At 41.0% G+C, this 16,310-nt stretch overlaps 1 protein-coding gene across 1 annotated transcript; it reads left to right on the top strand.

Moving 5' to 3' along the window:
* Nucleotides 1-6,928: 6,928 nt before the first annotated feature.
* Nucleotides 6,929-13,668, top strand: LOC149321683 (vesicular integral-membrane protein VIP36-like). Its single transcript, XM_089526923.1, has 8 exons — nucleotides 6,929-7,156; nucleotides 9,235-9,353; nucleotides 9,498-9,615; nucleotides 10,250-10,329; nucleotides 10,515-10,676; nucleotides 11,824-11,938; nucleotides 12,202-12,321; nucleotides 12,711-13,668. Exons 1-8 carry the CDS (start codon nucleotides 6,976-6,978, stop codon nucleotides 12,869-12,871), a joined length of 1,056 nt encoding a protein of 351 aa, XP_089383049.1. The 5' UTR covers nucleotides 6,929-6,975; the 3' UTR covers nucleotides 12,872-13,668.
* Nucleotides 13,669-16,310: the final 2,642 nt, after the last annotated feature.

The following is a 16,310-nucleotide window of genomic DNA, read 5'->3' as shown; positions in this document are numbered from 1 at the left end:
CATAGTTCCTCTGGAAAGAGCTTGGGTTTCTTAAATTCGCTTTGCCAGAAGCCTCCCCCATTGATCTCTGTGCTCTCTGAAGGGATTCTCCCTGGCTGTCTTTTGGGAGACATGAAGAGGGGATGCTGTCATGCAAAACCTATCCCATAGTTCCTCTGGAAAGAGCTTGGGTTTCCTAAATTCGCTTTCCTAAATTCGCTAAATTCACAAACAGTCAATGAAATGGAAACGATGCCAAAAGATAAATCGCTTCCAAATATTCTGGATTAACGTTTCGTCATTCTGACGTACTATTGATTGACAGCTCCAAATAAGGTATGGAGGAGAAGAATCGCTTTATTTAAACACCGATTTCATGCCAAGTAGGAACGCTTGCAGGTAAAAACTTCGATTTAAATAACCAGATGGGAACGATGAACAAAGCGATTCGGATGGCGGGATAAGAACAGTGTTATTTTGAATCGATTTTATTAAAAACGTTGTATTTTAAATCGTTTCAAATCTTAAGTGGGAACAACCCCTAAGAAGTGATTTTGCCAGTTCCATCCTCTGATATACAGCCCACAGAGCCTGGTATTCATTGGTGGTCTTTATTCAGAAGTAAATAAAGGTCCAAAACACACTGCAGAAATAATCCAGTTATAGGGATCAGTGGTAGGGAATCATGGGAATTGTAGTTTATTGTGGCACCAGAGCTCTCTGACAGAGAAGGCTAAATGTGTCACAAAACTAGAGTTACCAGAATTCCCTAGCACTGAGCCATGGCAGTAAAAGTGGTCCCATGTTGGATTATTTTTGCAGTGTGTTTTAGACCAAAGACTCCTTGTCTTTGGTCCAAAAGAAGAAGGAAGTTAAAAAATAGTTGCCATGCAGAGGGGGTGTATCTGCATTATTATGCTATTCTGGAATTTTCTTGTGTATTTCCACTCTTTCTCCTCCCCAAACGAAGCACAGATACAATGAAGAAGCCATTCCGACAGCTTACTGCTGCCGTATCTCCTCCATCATATGTCATCAGAGTATGACTGCGGTGGTCTGCCCACATTGACCTCCATGGGCTTACAAAAACTCTGCAAAGCAACCCAGTGTTATTACTCCCAATTTCTAGGAAATTAGACCAGGAAAGAATCATTTAGAACAATCTTGTACTTTTGCTGTTATTTAAAAACCACCTTCTAGGTGTGGCTGTGTGTGTGTTGTGCTTTCCAAGTTGTTTTTGATTTATGGCAACCCCAAAACGAACATATCATAGGGGTTTCTTGGCAAAATTTATTCAGAGGAGGTTTGTCCTTGCCTTCTGAGGCTGAGAGAGTATGACTCGCCCAAGGTCACCCAATGGTTTCCATGGCTGAGTAGGATCTGAGCCCTGGTCTCTAGTCATAGTCCAACCCTCAAACCACTACAACCACCCTGACCTTTTTACCTTGTTGTCTACTCCACTCAGAGTTGAAAATAAAGTTTACCAAAAAAAAAAAACCCCAACAAAACCAACAACCAAAGAATCCAAGGCTTTGTTTTGTGCAATTGTTTTTCTTTGTTTAAACCAGGTTTTGTTTTGTTTGTTTGCATTAACATGTATGACTAGATGGTGGGTCTGTAAATCTGCAAAAATATATCTGAAAGGTATTTATAACTTAATTATGAATATCCTGAATTGTAATGAATTGACGGGCCCTAAGCTTTACCTATTAAGCATAGTTACAAAGGAAAATTTAGAAAAGAAATATGGGAAACTGCTGTTCTACATGACAACAGCTGCCAAATTAATATATGCATCCAGATAGGAAGAAAAGGAACCTCTGGAGACAAATTTATGGTTAGTGAAGATATATGATTTTATGGAAACTGATAAATTATCACATCTGTTTAAGAATAAGACACTGGGTAAATTTAAGGATTGAGAACCCTTGATAAGTTATATAAGAAAGGAATGGGGCTCAGACCTTGTTATGGGTAAAATATAGGGAAATACTAATAAAAAGCAGGCAAAATGAGGTAAATTTATGGCGTTAATGAAAAATATTGAAGACTTTCTGAAGTAAGGAGAAAAACGATAGGATTATAGAGAAATGAAGAGACTAGAAAGGCTGTATCTGTTATGGTGTTTATAGTTATCCCAGTTACGGTATATAGGGGTGGAGGGTGGTAGATGGTTTGGGTAGATGTATGTATGGAGTTTAGGTTTTTGTCTAATGTAATGTGTGTTATATTAAATTCAATAAAATTATTTTTAAAAAATATATGAAGGACTACACACCTATATAGGACTAAATCAGAATCTTAAGTAGCCAAACACAATTCAGATGTTATGGCCACTTGCTTAAATAATAATTATAAGAAGCCACTGACAAACAGTTTTATTTATTTATTTATATCCCATTCTTCAGAAATTGTCTCAAAGCAGTTTACAGATTGTTAATTAAGACTGTTCTTAATTAACAGTCTGTAATTAAGAATTAATTAAGGGAATGTCAGTGTGGAAGGGGATCAGCAATGAATAACTGCCAATAAACTCTTAAAAGTGAAAATGTTTAAATTCAAACAGTCAATAGTCAATCAAGCAGGACAGCTGGTAAATAGCCAGGTCCCATTCTAAAATACGATGGCATTTATAGTATACATACTATAAAACCTTCAAAAATGAATTAATAGAGCCACTATGTAAAATGTTTAACGACATAGTTATACAGGGTAAACCAGCAACATGGGATAATGCAACTATCGTACTAATTCCGAAAGAAGGGAAAGATAAACAATCAGTTAAAAACTACAGGCCAGTCTCTTTATTAAATGTAGACTACAAGATCTATACATTGATACTAGCGGAAAGATTAAAGAACATCTTAAAAATAATAGTAAATGAGGAGCAAAATGGATTCTTACCGGGTAGATATCAAACGAATAATATTAGAACAATAATTAATATATTAGAATATTACAATATTAAAAAACAGAGAAAACTAGCCTTACTGTTCGTGGACGCCGAAAAGGCATTTGATAACATACGGTGGACATTTATGATGGAAGTAATGAAGAAAATGGACTTAGGAGAAGTATTTATCGAAAATATTAACCAGATTTATAGAAACCAAACTGCTCAATTAAATATTAACGGAAGTATCACGGGGAAATTTAAAATAAATAAAGGAGTAAGACAAGGATGCCCCATTTCACCACTATTGTTTATCATGGTGGCAGAAGTACTGATAAATGCAATAAAAAAACAATGAGCAAATAAGAGGAAATAGTGTGAGAGGAAAAGAAAGAAAGATTTTGGCTTTTGCCGACGACATGGCAATAATATTAGAGGATCCTTCAAAGGGAATAGAGAGCCTTATGAAGGAGTTAAATGAATTTGGGAGTTTCTCAGGCTTTAAGATAAATAAAGAAAAGACAAATTTACTTTTTAAAAATATGGGGGAAAAAGAGGAAGAAGAATTACTAGCAAAGACAGGATTTAAAAAAACAAATAAAGTCAAATATTTGGGTATTTGGTTACAAAATAATAATGTTAAACTTTTCAAGAATAATTATAAAAAATGTTGGAAGGAGATCCATGAAAATCTGATTAAGTGGAACAAAATGAACTTATCTATATTAGGAAGGATTTCTCTTATAAAAATGATGGTGCTCCCGAAAATTATGTTTTTGTTCTCAAATTTACCAGTAATCTCGGAAGTTGAGATTCTAGAACGTTGGACCAAAGATCTGAAGAAATTTATTTGGAAAGGGAGTAAACCACGAATTAAATGGGTCACGTTAAAAGATAGCAAAGATAGAGGAGGATATGCACTTCCAGACTTAAAATTGTATATGTGGGCATGCAACCTGAAATGGATCCAGGAGTGGATAAAATTGGAAAACAAAAATCTATTAGATCTAGAAGGAATAGGATTAAAACAGGGTTGGCATGCTTACCTATTTTACGAAGATCAGGTAAATTATACAGAATTTAATAAACATCTAATCAGGAAAACCCTTTTGAAAACTTGGAATAAAATTAAAAAGAAATATTATACTAACCTCCCAAAATGGATATCTATACAAGAAGCCTTTATGAGTAAGAACAATAAGGAAGACAAATGGCTAACATATAAGGACTTACTAAAAGGAGAGGAAGGAAGACTAGAAATTAAAGAAAGAGAAGAGCTTTCAACTAAGGGGAAAAACATAAACTGGTACACATATTTACAGATAAAAGAGAAATTTAAGGAGGATAACAAAAATAAAGGGATAAGCCTAAAAGACAATCAACTAGATGAACTCTGGTGGAAACCGGAGAAAAAGAAAATTTCAAAACTTTATAGTTCATTATTGGAGAGAGAGTTGGAAGAAGAAATAATAAAGGAATGTATGATTCATTGGGCACAAGATATAGGCCATCCATTAGACTATCAAGACTGGCAAACGGCATGGAGGGAAACACATAGCTTTACAGCTTCACAAGACCTGAAGGAAAACTACATGAAGATATCAAACAGGTGGTACTTAACCCCAGTAAAATTAAAACATGTATATAAATTACAGGATGTAAAGTGTTGGCGTTGTAAGAAGGAACCAGGTTCACTGTACCACATGTGGTGGACTTGTCCAAAGATTAAAAAATTTGGGGGGGAAGTTCATTTAACCATGCAAAAAATGTTTAAAGTACATATTATGATGTTACCAGAGTACTGTATTACCTATTAAATATGACATCGGTATTCGGTAAAGATGTAAGAAAGAAATATTGGAGAACCCTATTATATTTAGCAACAGCTGCCAGAATGGTTTTAGCAAAAAAATGGAAAAGTGAAGAATCGCCAAGTTGGGAAAACTGGATGTTGAAGTTACAAGAGCTAAGAGAAATGGACAGATTAACAGGTATGATAAGAAATAAGCCATCGGAAAGGCTAACTGAAGAATGGCTTCCTGTGTTACAGGCTTGGGAGGATAACTTTGGAATTAGGAAAGATATAATGAAATAACCGGGGGGAAGAAAAAAAAAAGAACAAGAAGCCATAAAGCTGGGTAGTAGTTATGTAAATAATTGGAACAACCTAAGTATAAACTAGGTTTTTTTTCCTTTCTCTTCTATTTTGTGTTTTTTTTTCTCTTCCTTATCTTATAAAATGTATAAATTTAAAAAATATTGGAACTGTATGTTGATACAAATGTAAAAGATTACAAATAAGAAGAAAATAAAATAAAAAGAAATAGTAAATAAAATAAAATAAAATAAAATAAAATAAAATACGATGGCATTAATAGTGGAGTCAGGGTTTAATCCGACTTGGTTTTAACCAAATTACTTTTTTAAAATACCCAACACTCCTAGTTTTTTACTATATATATTTACACATTTACATATATAAATGTGTATATATGTGTGTGTGTCTGTGTGAATTATTATATAATATATATATATGTATATATGTGTTTATGTGGTTTTCAAAAATTATATATATACATAACTGCATATATAAATGTGCGTATATATTTGTGTGTGTAAATTGTGTGTGTGTGTGTGTGTGTGCGTTTAATGAGATACACACACACACACACACAAATATATAAATGTGTATATATATTTGTCATAATCATAGAATTGGAAGAAACCATGAGAGCCATCCAGTCCAACCCCATTCTGCCATGCAGGAAATCTAAACCAAAGCATCCCTGACAGATGGCCATCCAGCCTCTGTTTAAAGACCTCCAAGGAGGGAGATTCCACTACACTTCGAGGGAGTGTGTTCCACTGTCGAACAGCCCTTACTGTCAGGAAGTTCTTCCTAATGTTGGGGTGGAATCTCTTTTCCTGCAGCTTGCATCCATTGTTCCGGGTCCTAGTCTCTGGAGCAGCAGAAAACAAGCTTGCTCCCTCCTCAATATGACATCCCTTCAAATGTTTAAACAGGGCTATCATATCACCGCTTAACCTTCTCTTCTCCAGGCTAAACATCCCCAGCTCCCTGTCATTCCTTGTAGGGCAAGGTTTCCAGACCCTTCACCATTTTAGTCGCCCTCCTTTGGACACATGGCTCCAGTTTCTCAATGTCCTTTTTGAATTGTGGTGGCCAGAACTGGAGACAATATTCCAGGTGGGGCCTGACCAGAGCAGAATATAGTGGCACTATTACTTCTCTTGATCTAGACACTATACTTCTATGGATGCAGCCTAGAATCCCATTGGCCTTGTTAGCTGCTGCATCACACTGTTGACTCATGTTCAACTTGTGGTCTACTTGGACTCCTAGATCCCTTTCACACATAGTTTCATTCAGTCTGTGTCCCCCATAATCCTATATCTGTGCATTTCATTTTTCCGCCCTAAGTGCAGTACCTTACATTTCTCCCTGCTGAAGTACATTTTGTTAGCTTTGGCCCAGCTTTCTAGTTTATTCAGGTCATTGTGTGTGTGAATTATTATTATATATATATATATGTGTGTGTGTGTGTAATATATATATATATATATATAATATAAATGTATGTATAAATAATCATCTTTTTTAAAAAAAACAACCCAGGAGCGTTGGGCATTTTAAGAAAAGGAACCTGGTTCTCAGTGGGGCCTAAGCAGCCCTGCCTCCACTATTAATGCCCTCTTATTGCTGCCAGCCCAGAAGCTGAGAGAGCGCGCGGCTGACGTCACTTCCGTCCTTCCCAGTGCCATTATCTTAATGGCCGTCGCGTGACGTGAGACGGAGCTGAGGTGGAGCAACGTGGGGCTCTCCCTCCTCCGGCCACTTACAGACAGACACGTCTCTCGCCTCCGCCCACTACCTTGAACCGGCCAGCAGGGGGCGCCCGCTCGCATTCCCTCTCCTCCCTCCCTCCCTCCCTCCCTCCCTCGCTGAGCCATTGGGGGCGGGGCTTCGGCCATAGAGGCCGGCTAGAGAGGCAGCGCCGCTCGCGCCCGCGGGTTCCGGCGGACTGGACGTTTGCTTCCGGGCTAAAGGGGGCGGCCGGAAGTAGGAAGCAGCGGGCCGTAGGATGGGAGCAGGCCCGGGAGGAGGAGGTGGCGGCGGCGTATCAGCGCGGAGCCCGTCGTCCGGGATGGGGCGGGCCCCCCTGCTGTGCCTACCGCTGCTCCTGGCCGCGGCCTCTGCGGAGCTCACCGACGGCAACAGCGAGCACCTCAAGCGGGAGCACTCGCTCATCAAGCCTTACCAGGGTGGGTGGGTCGGCTCAGGCAGGCAGGCAGGCAGGCAGGCAGGCAGGCGACGGCTCCCTTCCCTTCCCTTCCCTTGCTCCTCTTCCTCGGGGCCTCTCTTTGGGAGCGTGGCCCTGCCTTTCACGAAGGAGGGAGGATAACAGAAGGCCCCCAGCGTCGCCTTATCATCATAGCACACTACACTCTGAGAGTTCTCCTTCAGCTGCTCTGGCTGCCTCCTGTGGCATTCTGGGATTGGCAGTTTAAGGATTCTCAGCCAGAGAGCGCTTAGCCCAGTGGGTCGCGACCCTTTTGGGGGTCTTACCACCCTTTCAAGGGAAGGCCATCAGAAAACGCTCATGTATATGCTCATGCATAAGTCTAGAAATGTAGGTCAAAAAACTGACCTCAAAAAACCTAAGTCGACTTAATCCCCAGGTCAATGTAAGCATTGTACCTTAACTCTTATTTAAAGGAAGGAGCTCTTGCCTTGTGAAAGGCAAGAGTATGATCTGTCCTGGAAGCACCCACCCCCTCTTCTCTCTCATCTGTCCAGCTTTAGGAGTGAGCAGCAAGAGTTATGGCTGCTGGGATTTAGTACGTTATTTGACATTGTTTCCCTTTGCTTCATCCTTTAGACCCTTTGCTATGTGCCTCTAAATTTTACCCTCAACATACACACAGGTCTTATCAAAATCCATAATTTTGGACCCAAAACTTGCCCTTGATTTATACATGAGGCCGACTTATAGTCAAGCATATACGGTAATAATTTTATGGTTGGGGGTCACCACAGCATGAGGAACGGTACTAAAAGGTCACGGCATTAGGAAGGTTGAGAACCCCTGGCTCAGGCCTCACTGAACTACAGACCCCAGAATGCCACAGGAGGCAGCCAGAGTGGCAAAAGTGGAATAGCAGCACTGTAAGAGCGTAGTGTGTTAATCTCCTTACGCGTACCTTCATGAGGGAGGCATCCGAAGTGGAGAAGTCACCCAGTTTGACACCACTTTAGCTGCCATGGCTCAAAGCTATGGGATTCTGAGAGTTGTCATTTGTTGGGGCACTAACAAACTACAGTTCCCATAATTCCATAGCATTGAGCTATGGCAGCCAAAATGGTGTCAAACTGGATTACTTCTCATATGAATGCAGCCTAGGTTGCAAAGCTGCACAAATCTGTCCATAACTGAAGAAAAACATGATAACATTTGGGAAGGAGATTCTGCCTTGTATAATTAGCAGACACAAAAGGAGGAGGGAATGTCAGTGTTGGTCCTCCACATCCATGGATTTTTTTATCAATGGATTCCACCATCCACAGCTTGAAAATATTCCAAAATGATATAAATTCCAATAAGCAAACCTTGATTTTGCTATTTTTATATAAGAGGGGCCATTTTACTATGCATCCAGGGATTTTGGTATCCGTGGGGAATGTCCAAGGCCACACTCCAGGGGATACCAAGGGCTCATTGTACTTGCTGTGAAAAACAAGTTAATTAAATTAAGGCAGGCATACTTGGCCACATCATGAGAAAAAATGCATTGTTAAAAAAGACAATATTGCTAGGGAAGGTGGGAGGCAGTAGAAAGAAAGGAAGACCACGTGCCAAATGGCTGGGCTCAGTCAAGGAGGTTATGGGCCTGAATCTACAAGATCTAAGCAGAACAGTGGAAGACAGGGAGTCTTTGGAGATGCCTCATTCACAGGGTCGCCATGAGTTGAGGTCGACTCGGGCAGTTAACAACACACAACAAATTTATTAGATTTTGATGAAAGTCCCGGTTAGTTGCTAAAGATGGTACTATAAACTAGTGGGTCAATTCCCATCGGTTACGTCATGCTATATAAGTTTCCATAAATGCTGCCATTTAATCTTTCAAGTCCATCACACTTCAAGTCCAAAACACTACCAAATAGAAACGGGAACAAAAAACAACAACAGTTTTTGCACTTTTTCTTTTGTGATACAGTGATTTTACTCCTAGTTTAAGTATGCAGCTTTACTGTCTGTGCTGTAGTTTGTAACTAAACAGTGCTTCCAAATTCCCCTTCTCTGTAGCAGTGTGACTTCTTACTATGTCCTGTGTTTTAGGGGTTGGCTCCAGTTCAATGCCCCTCTGGGATTTCCAAGGCAGCACAATGCTGACTAGTCAGTATGTCCGACTGACTCCTGATGAGCGCAGCAAGGAGGGTTCCATCTGGAACCGAGTGGTGAGTGTCCTTTCTGTCTAGAAAAGAATGGTGGGGTGTAACGAACAGCATTGTGTCCAGTTGCCCACAGTTTTTGTCCCGTTATCTATGATTTTTATGCAGCATACTGAAAGGTGTTTTGGGATGCTGTATTCTCTCTTCTAGCCCTGTTTTCTAAAGGATTGGGAGCTCCATGTTCAGTTCAGGATCCATGGAGTAGGAAAAAAGAATCTGCATGGGGATGGCTTTGCCTTGTGGTACACTCGGGAGCGCCTTACTGCAGGTACTGTGCACGTTTCATCATTAGGAAGGCACTGTTGTGGATTCTGGACTTCCAGCTCCAGCCCAGCCTTGTACGCAGAATTGTATCAGAAGTGGAAGGGATTGGAACGGCCATCACGTCCAACCCCCTACCATGCAGGGATGTATACTGGATTGTGATCTTAGGTTTGTTAACAGACATCCATTTTGCTTATGTGGAGACAATGGAGAAACACATTTGAGGTGCAGATTCATACTTATCACCTCAGTGAGAGCTACACCTCTGTACAAATCTGTTAGCAATGTTGGATTGATGCTTCCACCCCTACTTTTTGGGAGCTGGTAAGTTTTGGAGGCCACGTATGGACCATACTACAATGCCTTAGGCCCTTGAAATGAAGTAGTATCTTTCATCCCCACTTATATCCTTTGTGCAGAATGTTTGAGAATAATGAAATTTCTTTCTTGGAATGTTGTCTGTCAACTTTCAAATACTTCAAAATGGCTGACCTTTCTTGATGGTTGTGACACTTAGTTATTAGCAAGCATGCTTAGATTCATCTTCAATATATTGCTTGCTTGCTGGATACATGAATTTGGTTGATCAAAAGTGGAGGAATCTCACCATTCATTTTACTACGTTTTGCTTCCTGCAGGCCCTGTTTTTGGCAGTAAAGATAACTTCCATGGGTTGGCCATTTTCCTGGACACTTATCCAAACGATGAAGCTACTGAGGTAAGTGGCAGCTAGTGTGTGCTTTGGAGGTACAGCACATCTGGGGTTTAGAATTATCTAAAAGGAATTATACCACACATAGATACATATGCATACTCAGTTGTCGGAGCTTAAAAAATATATACAGAATAAGCATTGTACACAAAATGGTAGAGCTTTTGAATCATTTTCTTTTTATTCTGTAGCGTGTATTTCCCTACATCTCTGCCATGGTGAACAATGGATCCTTGACATATGACCATAGCAAGGATGGGCGCTGGACAGAGCTGGCAGGCTGCACAGCTGACATTCGTAACCAGAACCATGACACATTTTTGGCTATCCGCTATTCTCGGGGGCGTCTGACGGTAAGCCAGTCTGAACACTGCATTGAATAATTTGCTCATGGCTTGATTTAGATTGAAGTGGTGTAAGTGTAGGCCACAGGCCACATGCAGTCTCTCCTAAGGCCATTTTTGAGGCTCCAAGGATCCCATGAATTGTGTGGAGCAATTGCACATTTTGGTCCCCCCACTCTGTTTTATATCCAGGAGAGGTTCTTTTAAAATCAGAAGCTGACTTGACTTTTTAAAGTCTCCTCAACTGAAATAAATAAATAAATTGGAGGTGCAGTCCTCTGAAGGTCCACAGAAGACAGTGTAACTATCCAACTATTAGTGGTTACCTATCCCTATCTTAGGGCTGGAACAGACGGCTCTAAAGAAGCGGCTTGCTGCCACCCCATTAATCGCTGGATCAGGGCCGCAGCAACACATATTGTAGCCCTGATCCAGCGTTTTTCCAGCCCAAAAAGGAGCGACAAAATGCTGTTCCTTTTTGGGGTGGAAAAGGGATGGCTTTTCCATTGTGGCACCGGCTTTTTGGTGCTCCTGCGGCAGGAGATGTGTAAATGCTGGAGCACTGCAACATTGCCAGCCATCTGGTTGGCGGTTGGTGTGAAGCTGGCTTGGGGGCATCGTCGGGAAGTGCGTCACCTAAACACACCACCTGCAAGCCAGCTATTGTGCTGGTCTGTTTTGCCAGTTAGATGCATGTCTGTTTCATGGTTATCTGGAATGAATGGGCTGACTTACTGCTGCTCTTGCTTTTGTCCCAGAGATGCAAAAAATGGCATAAAAATGAATATTCAGTGGCTTGTTTTCTGCTGCTCCAGAGACTAGGACATGGAGCAAAGGATGCAAACTACAGGAAAAGAGATTCCACCTCAACATTAGGAGTAACCTCCTGACAGTAAGAGCTGTTTGACTGTGGAACACACTCCCTCAGAAAGTGGTGGAGTCTCCTTTGGAGGTTTTTAAACAGAGGCTGATGGTCATCTGTTTGGGGAGTGCTTTGATTGTGTGTTCCTGCATGGTTGAACTAGATGGCCCTTTGGGTCTCTTCCAACTCTTATTATTCTATCCAGGTAATTTATTACGGTTTGCCCAATTTTTCTCAGGCTGGGAGTTTAATGCTAAAGTGTCCTTAATGTCCAAATGTATACTTATTTGACAGGTGATGACTGATGTGGAGGACAAAAATGAATGGAAAAACTGCTTTGATGTTGCAGGAGTTCGACTGCCCACAGGTTACTTCTTTGGGGCTTCTGCTGGTACAGGAGATTTGTCTGGTAAGAGGAGTTTGCCACTGAAGTGGAATTGACTGTGCTGCCTAGATTTGCAGGTTTAGATAATGAATAGAGCCTTTGCTGGATAGAGTGAACCTGTTTTATTCACTTTATTTTGGTATTAGTGAGATTTATGTTAGTTTCCTAAATTGTTAAAGTTTTTTTTATTAAGGAACATGTAGTTGGAAAGGGATTTGTGGGTTCTATGAGAATAAAATTTAACATGGGTTTACACCATTACATCAGTTTGGTTCTTTGTTTCCTAGACAATCATGACATCATCTCAATGAAGTTATTCCAGCTAATGGTGGAACATACACCAGAGGAAGAAAATATTGATTGGACAAAGATTGAGCCTAGTGTGAGCCTCTTGAAGTCCCCCAAAGGTGAGTTGCTTGTGTGTCTGCTTTGAATATATGCATGTTTGCTAAGCAGTATTTGTTCTTTTGCTTGAAGCAAGACATTTAAAATCTCTTACTCTTTTTTGGAGTGCACGTGGCAGTTCCAATGTAGGGCTGCAGGATGAAAACAGCAATAGTGTGCTTACTTTCCAGTAAATAAAACCTGCTGAATTTCAGAATATCCCCTAGCAGACCTAGTTCATTCAGAATGCATGTGTAAAATCTATAACATTGTTATGCTGGATATAATCCTATACTGTCTACTAAAAGCTCTTCTGTGGTTCACAGTTTTGCTAATCTCTGTTGACTACTTCCGTATGTAACATGAATATATGTGTACACTCTTGCTTTCTAAAAAAAAATTTTCATTCTAGATAACGTGGATGATCCGACGGGAAACTTCCGTAGCGGGCCCTTGACTGGCTGGAAAGTGTTCCTGCTGCTACTGTGCTCTTTGCTTGGCATCATTGTGTGTGCTGTGGTGGGAGCTGTGGTCTTCCAAAAACGCCAGGAGCGAAACAAGCGATTTTACTAGCAAGGGAGTGGGCCAAGTTACTGGGCACTCTGGGAATATTTTTTATGGGGGTGGGGAGAATTGTATAGACTCTGGTTTCTAAAAGGCTCTTACAGAGAAATATATGGAATATTTTCATATCTTTTGTGACCTGGATCTATTAGCCAGGCAACCTGTTGAAAACAATTCAGAATGTAGGGTGTGGCCCTACTTGAGAGCCTGTTTTTTCTCTTTTGAATGCTGTTCAGAGCCATCAGCCCTTCTCAGTTTTTCAAAGAAAAAAAAAAGCAAAGAAAACTTTGCTTAGAACTTAAAAATGGTAAGTATTCCTCCTCCATGGGACATGACTACCTGCCAGCTGGTATCTGCTGGTGGTTCCTCCAGCAGGACAGTATTCCCCTAATCTTGATAACCCTGCTGGGAACAGTTTGGTGTGCCACATAAACCCACTCCATTTTGTTTGCTTAGATTGGAGTGTGTTTTATAAAGTCTCATTGGGACTGGAACTTTTTTTTATCATTATTGGAAGTGAAACGAAACTTTCTCAAAACAACTGGTGGTGATCAGATTTTCCCCTTTGGTGATGGAAAATGTTTGCACTGTATTGGTTTGGCAGAGTAGGAGCTTGGTATTTCCAGTCACTGTGGTGTGTGTGCCACTACTTGAACACAGATACAGTAGTCGGACCTCATTGAACATCTGTAATAGATGATTCTGGTAACAGGATTGTACTTTGTTCTAGCTGTATAACCCTGTCTGTTTGCCAGATGATGGGTTGAAGAGAGGGCATGTGAAATAAAGTGGGAAATTGATCTTAATTGATATTTCTTTTTAATTTGATGTTAAGAGGCAGAGAATGGTAAATGAAACAGCACTTGTTGTGCTGTTTGTGTAATATCATCTAATGGTCTGAACTCACACACCATGTTCTCGGGAAACCTTTTCTTTGGTGGAAGTCTTTATGAATGGCTAAAATATCCTTTTTGGAGTCCACATAAATAGGCCTAGCTAGGCTACACACATTTCCGCTCCAGCTTTTTTTCCACAGCTGGGACTCTAGGGACTTTTTTCTTTCTCACAGACACAAAGAAAGAGCATTTTAAATGAGTGAACAAGATGGAGGATTACTAATAGCTTCCTCTCCTCAGTACCTTTTAAAATTAGGATCATGGCTAAGTTTGTAGCCTGCATATTTCATGCTCACTGTGAGTGCTAAAATTAAAGTACTGTTTCTCCTACCCCAAGCATTTGTAGTCAAGATTATTTGCCTGCAAATAACAGAACCTAGAACACCAGTATGTTCCTCAACATCTATCTGATTAACTGGGAAATACATGGAAAATGGAACTCCACAGAGCTGATAAAGAGTGGCCATGTGCTGTAAACAATGAATTATCATCCACTCATTGTTTAAAATATAATGGCTTAAGCAGTTTAATAAGAAAAATGTCCTAGTATGTGGCTATTGCACTTTTATACACAAATAAATCTGGCAGCTCACTTTATAAGCCCAATAATTGAATTAACTGTTCGTATTTTAGGTAAAGGTAGTCCCTTGACATGAATGTCTAGTCATAACTAACTGCAGGGAGCAGTGCTCATCTCTATTACTAAGCCAATGTGACAGTGTTGTTCAAGGACTGCTCTGGTGGTCATATGCCTATAGAATAGAGTTGGAAGAGACCACAAGGGCCATCCAGTCCCAACCCCCTGCCATGCAGGAACTCTCAATCAAAGCATACCTGATAGATGGCCATCCAGACTCTGTTTAAAGACCTCCAAGGAAGGAGACTCCACTACACTCTGAGGGAGTGTGTTCCACTGTCAAACAGCCCTTATTGTCAGGAAGTTCCTTCTAATGTTGAGGTGGAATTTCTTTTCCTGGATCTCACATCCATTGCTCTGGGTCCTAGTTTCTGGAGCAGCAGAAAACAAGTTTGCTCCCTCCTCAATATGACATCTTTTCAAGTATTTAAACAGGGCTATCATATCACCTCTTAACCTTCTGTTCTCCAGGCTAAACATCCCCAGCTCCCTTAGTTGTTTCTCATAGGGCACGGTTTCCAGACCCTTCACCATTTTAGTCATCCTCCTTTGGACACATGGCTCCAGTTTCTCAACATCCTTTTTTAAATTGTGGTGCCCAGAACTAGACGCAATATTGCAGGTGGGGCCTGACCAAAGCAGAATACAGTGGCACAGTTACTTCCCTTGATGTAGACACTATACTTCAATTGATGCAGCCTAGAATTGCATTGGCCTTTTTAGCTGCCGCATCGCACTGTTTACTCATGTTCAACTTATGGTCTACTTGGACTCCTAGATCCCTTTCACATGTTGTCTCCTTAAGCCAGGTGTCCCCCATCCTATATCTTTGCATTTCATTTTTCTGCCCTAAGTGCAGTACCTTACATTTCTCTGTGTTGAATTTCATTTTGTTAGCTTTGGCCCAGCTTTCTAGTCTATTCAGGTCATTTTGAATCTTGATCCTGTCCTCTGGAGTATTAGCTATTCCTCCTAATTTGGTGTCATCTGCAAATTTGATAAGTATGCTCCCAATTCTATCATCCAGGTCATTGATAAAGATGTTGAATAACAATGGGCCCAGGACAGAGCCCTGTGGGACCCCACTGGTCACTTCTTTCCAGGATGAAAAGGAGCCATTGTTGAGCACCCTTTGGGTTCAGCCAATCAACCAATTACAAATCCATGTAACAGTTACCTTGTCTAGCCCACATTTTACAAGCTTGTTTGCAAGAATGTCATGGGGAACCCTGTCAGAAGCCTTACTGAAATCAAGATATACTATATCCACAGCATTCCCTTCATCTAACAAGCTGGTAATATCATCAAAGAAAGAGATCAGATTTGTCTGGGGAAAGAATGGGATATAAACAAATATAAATATATAAATAATGATAATATATTAATAATACTACAGTATAAGCAAAGGTGCAACGCCCGCCCACCACCAGGCAGGAAAAAGACTTGGGCCTGTTACAGACAGCCAAAATAAAGCTGCTTCGAGTCACAGTGGAGGTATGGTGTTTCAATGATGCATGCGTCCTAAGAGTAAAGAAGCCACACCAAAGCCACACTCCAGTCCTTAGGGCTGGAGCGTGACTTTGGTGCAACTTCTGGACTTTTAGGATGCATGCATCATTGAAACACCATACCTCCACTGTGACTCGAAGCAGCTTTATTTTGGCTGTCTGTAACAGGCCTTAGTCTCTTGAGCCTGCAGCTCCCATCATCCCCTTAACGCCTCTCATTCCCCCTCCAAATAATCTTCCCAATTACAGCCCCTGCTTTCACTAGAGGTGCAAAGCCCATCTGGCACCAGGCGGGAAAGAGGCCTTTGGTGCTCAAAGTGCCCCCTGTGGGCGGCCTGCAGCTCCCATCATCCCCACTGCCTTGGCCTTGGCCTGTGCTCCTTGTCCAAAACCTCTTCGGAAGGAAG

This window comes from Sceloporus occidentalis, unplaced genomic scaffold, assembly GCF_023333645.1.
Source record: "Sceloporus occidentalis isolate IW3139 unplaced genomic scaffold, rSceOcc1.0.p SCAF_1, whole genome shotgun sequence".
In the NCBI taxonomy this organism is placed as follows: Eukaryota; Metazoa; Chordata; class Lepidosauria; order Squamata; family Phrynosomatidae; genus Sceloporus; species Sceloporus occidentalis.
Note: the sequence above shows the minus strand (reverse complement) of the source record. Positions and strands in the feature narration are given on the sequence as shown.

Bases quoted from the DNA above. Each gene is read 5' to 3' on its own strand.
- LOC149321683 (XM_089526923.1), top strand. From the start codon at position 6,976: ATGGGAGCAGGCCCGGGAGGAGGAGGTGGCGGCGGCGTATCAGCGCGG. The intron at 9,354-9,497 runs GTGAGTGTCCTT...TCTCTCTTCTAG, and splicing joins GTTCCATCTGGAACCGAGTG to CCCTGTTTTCTAAAGGATTG. The intron at 9,616-10,249 runs GTACTGTGCACG...TGCTTCCTGCAG, and splicing joins TCGGGAGCGCCTTACTGCAG to GCCCTGTTTTTGGCAGTAAA.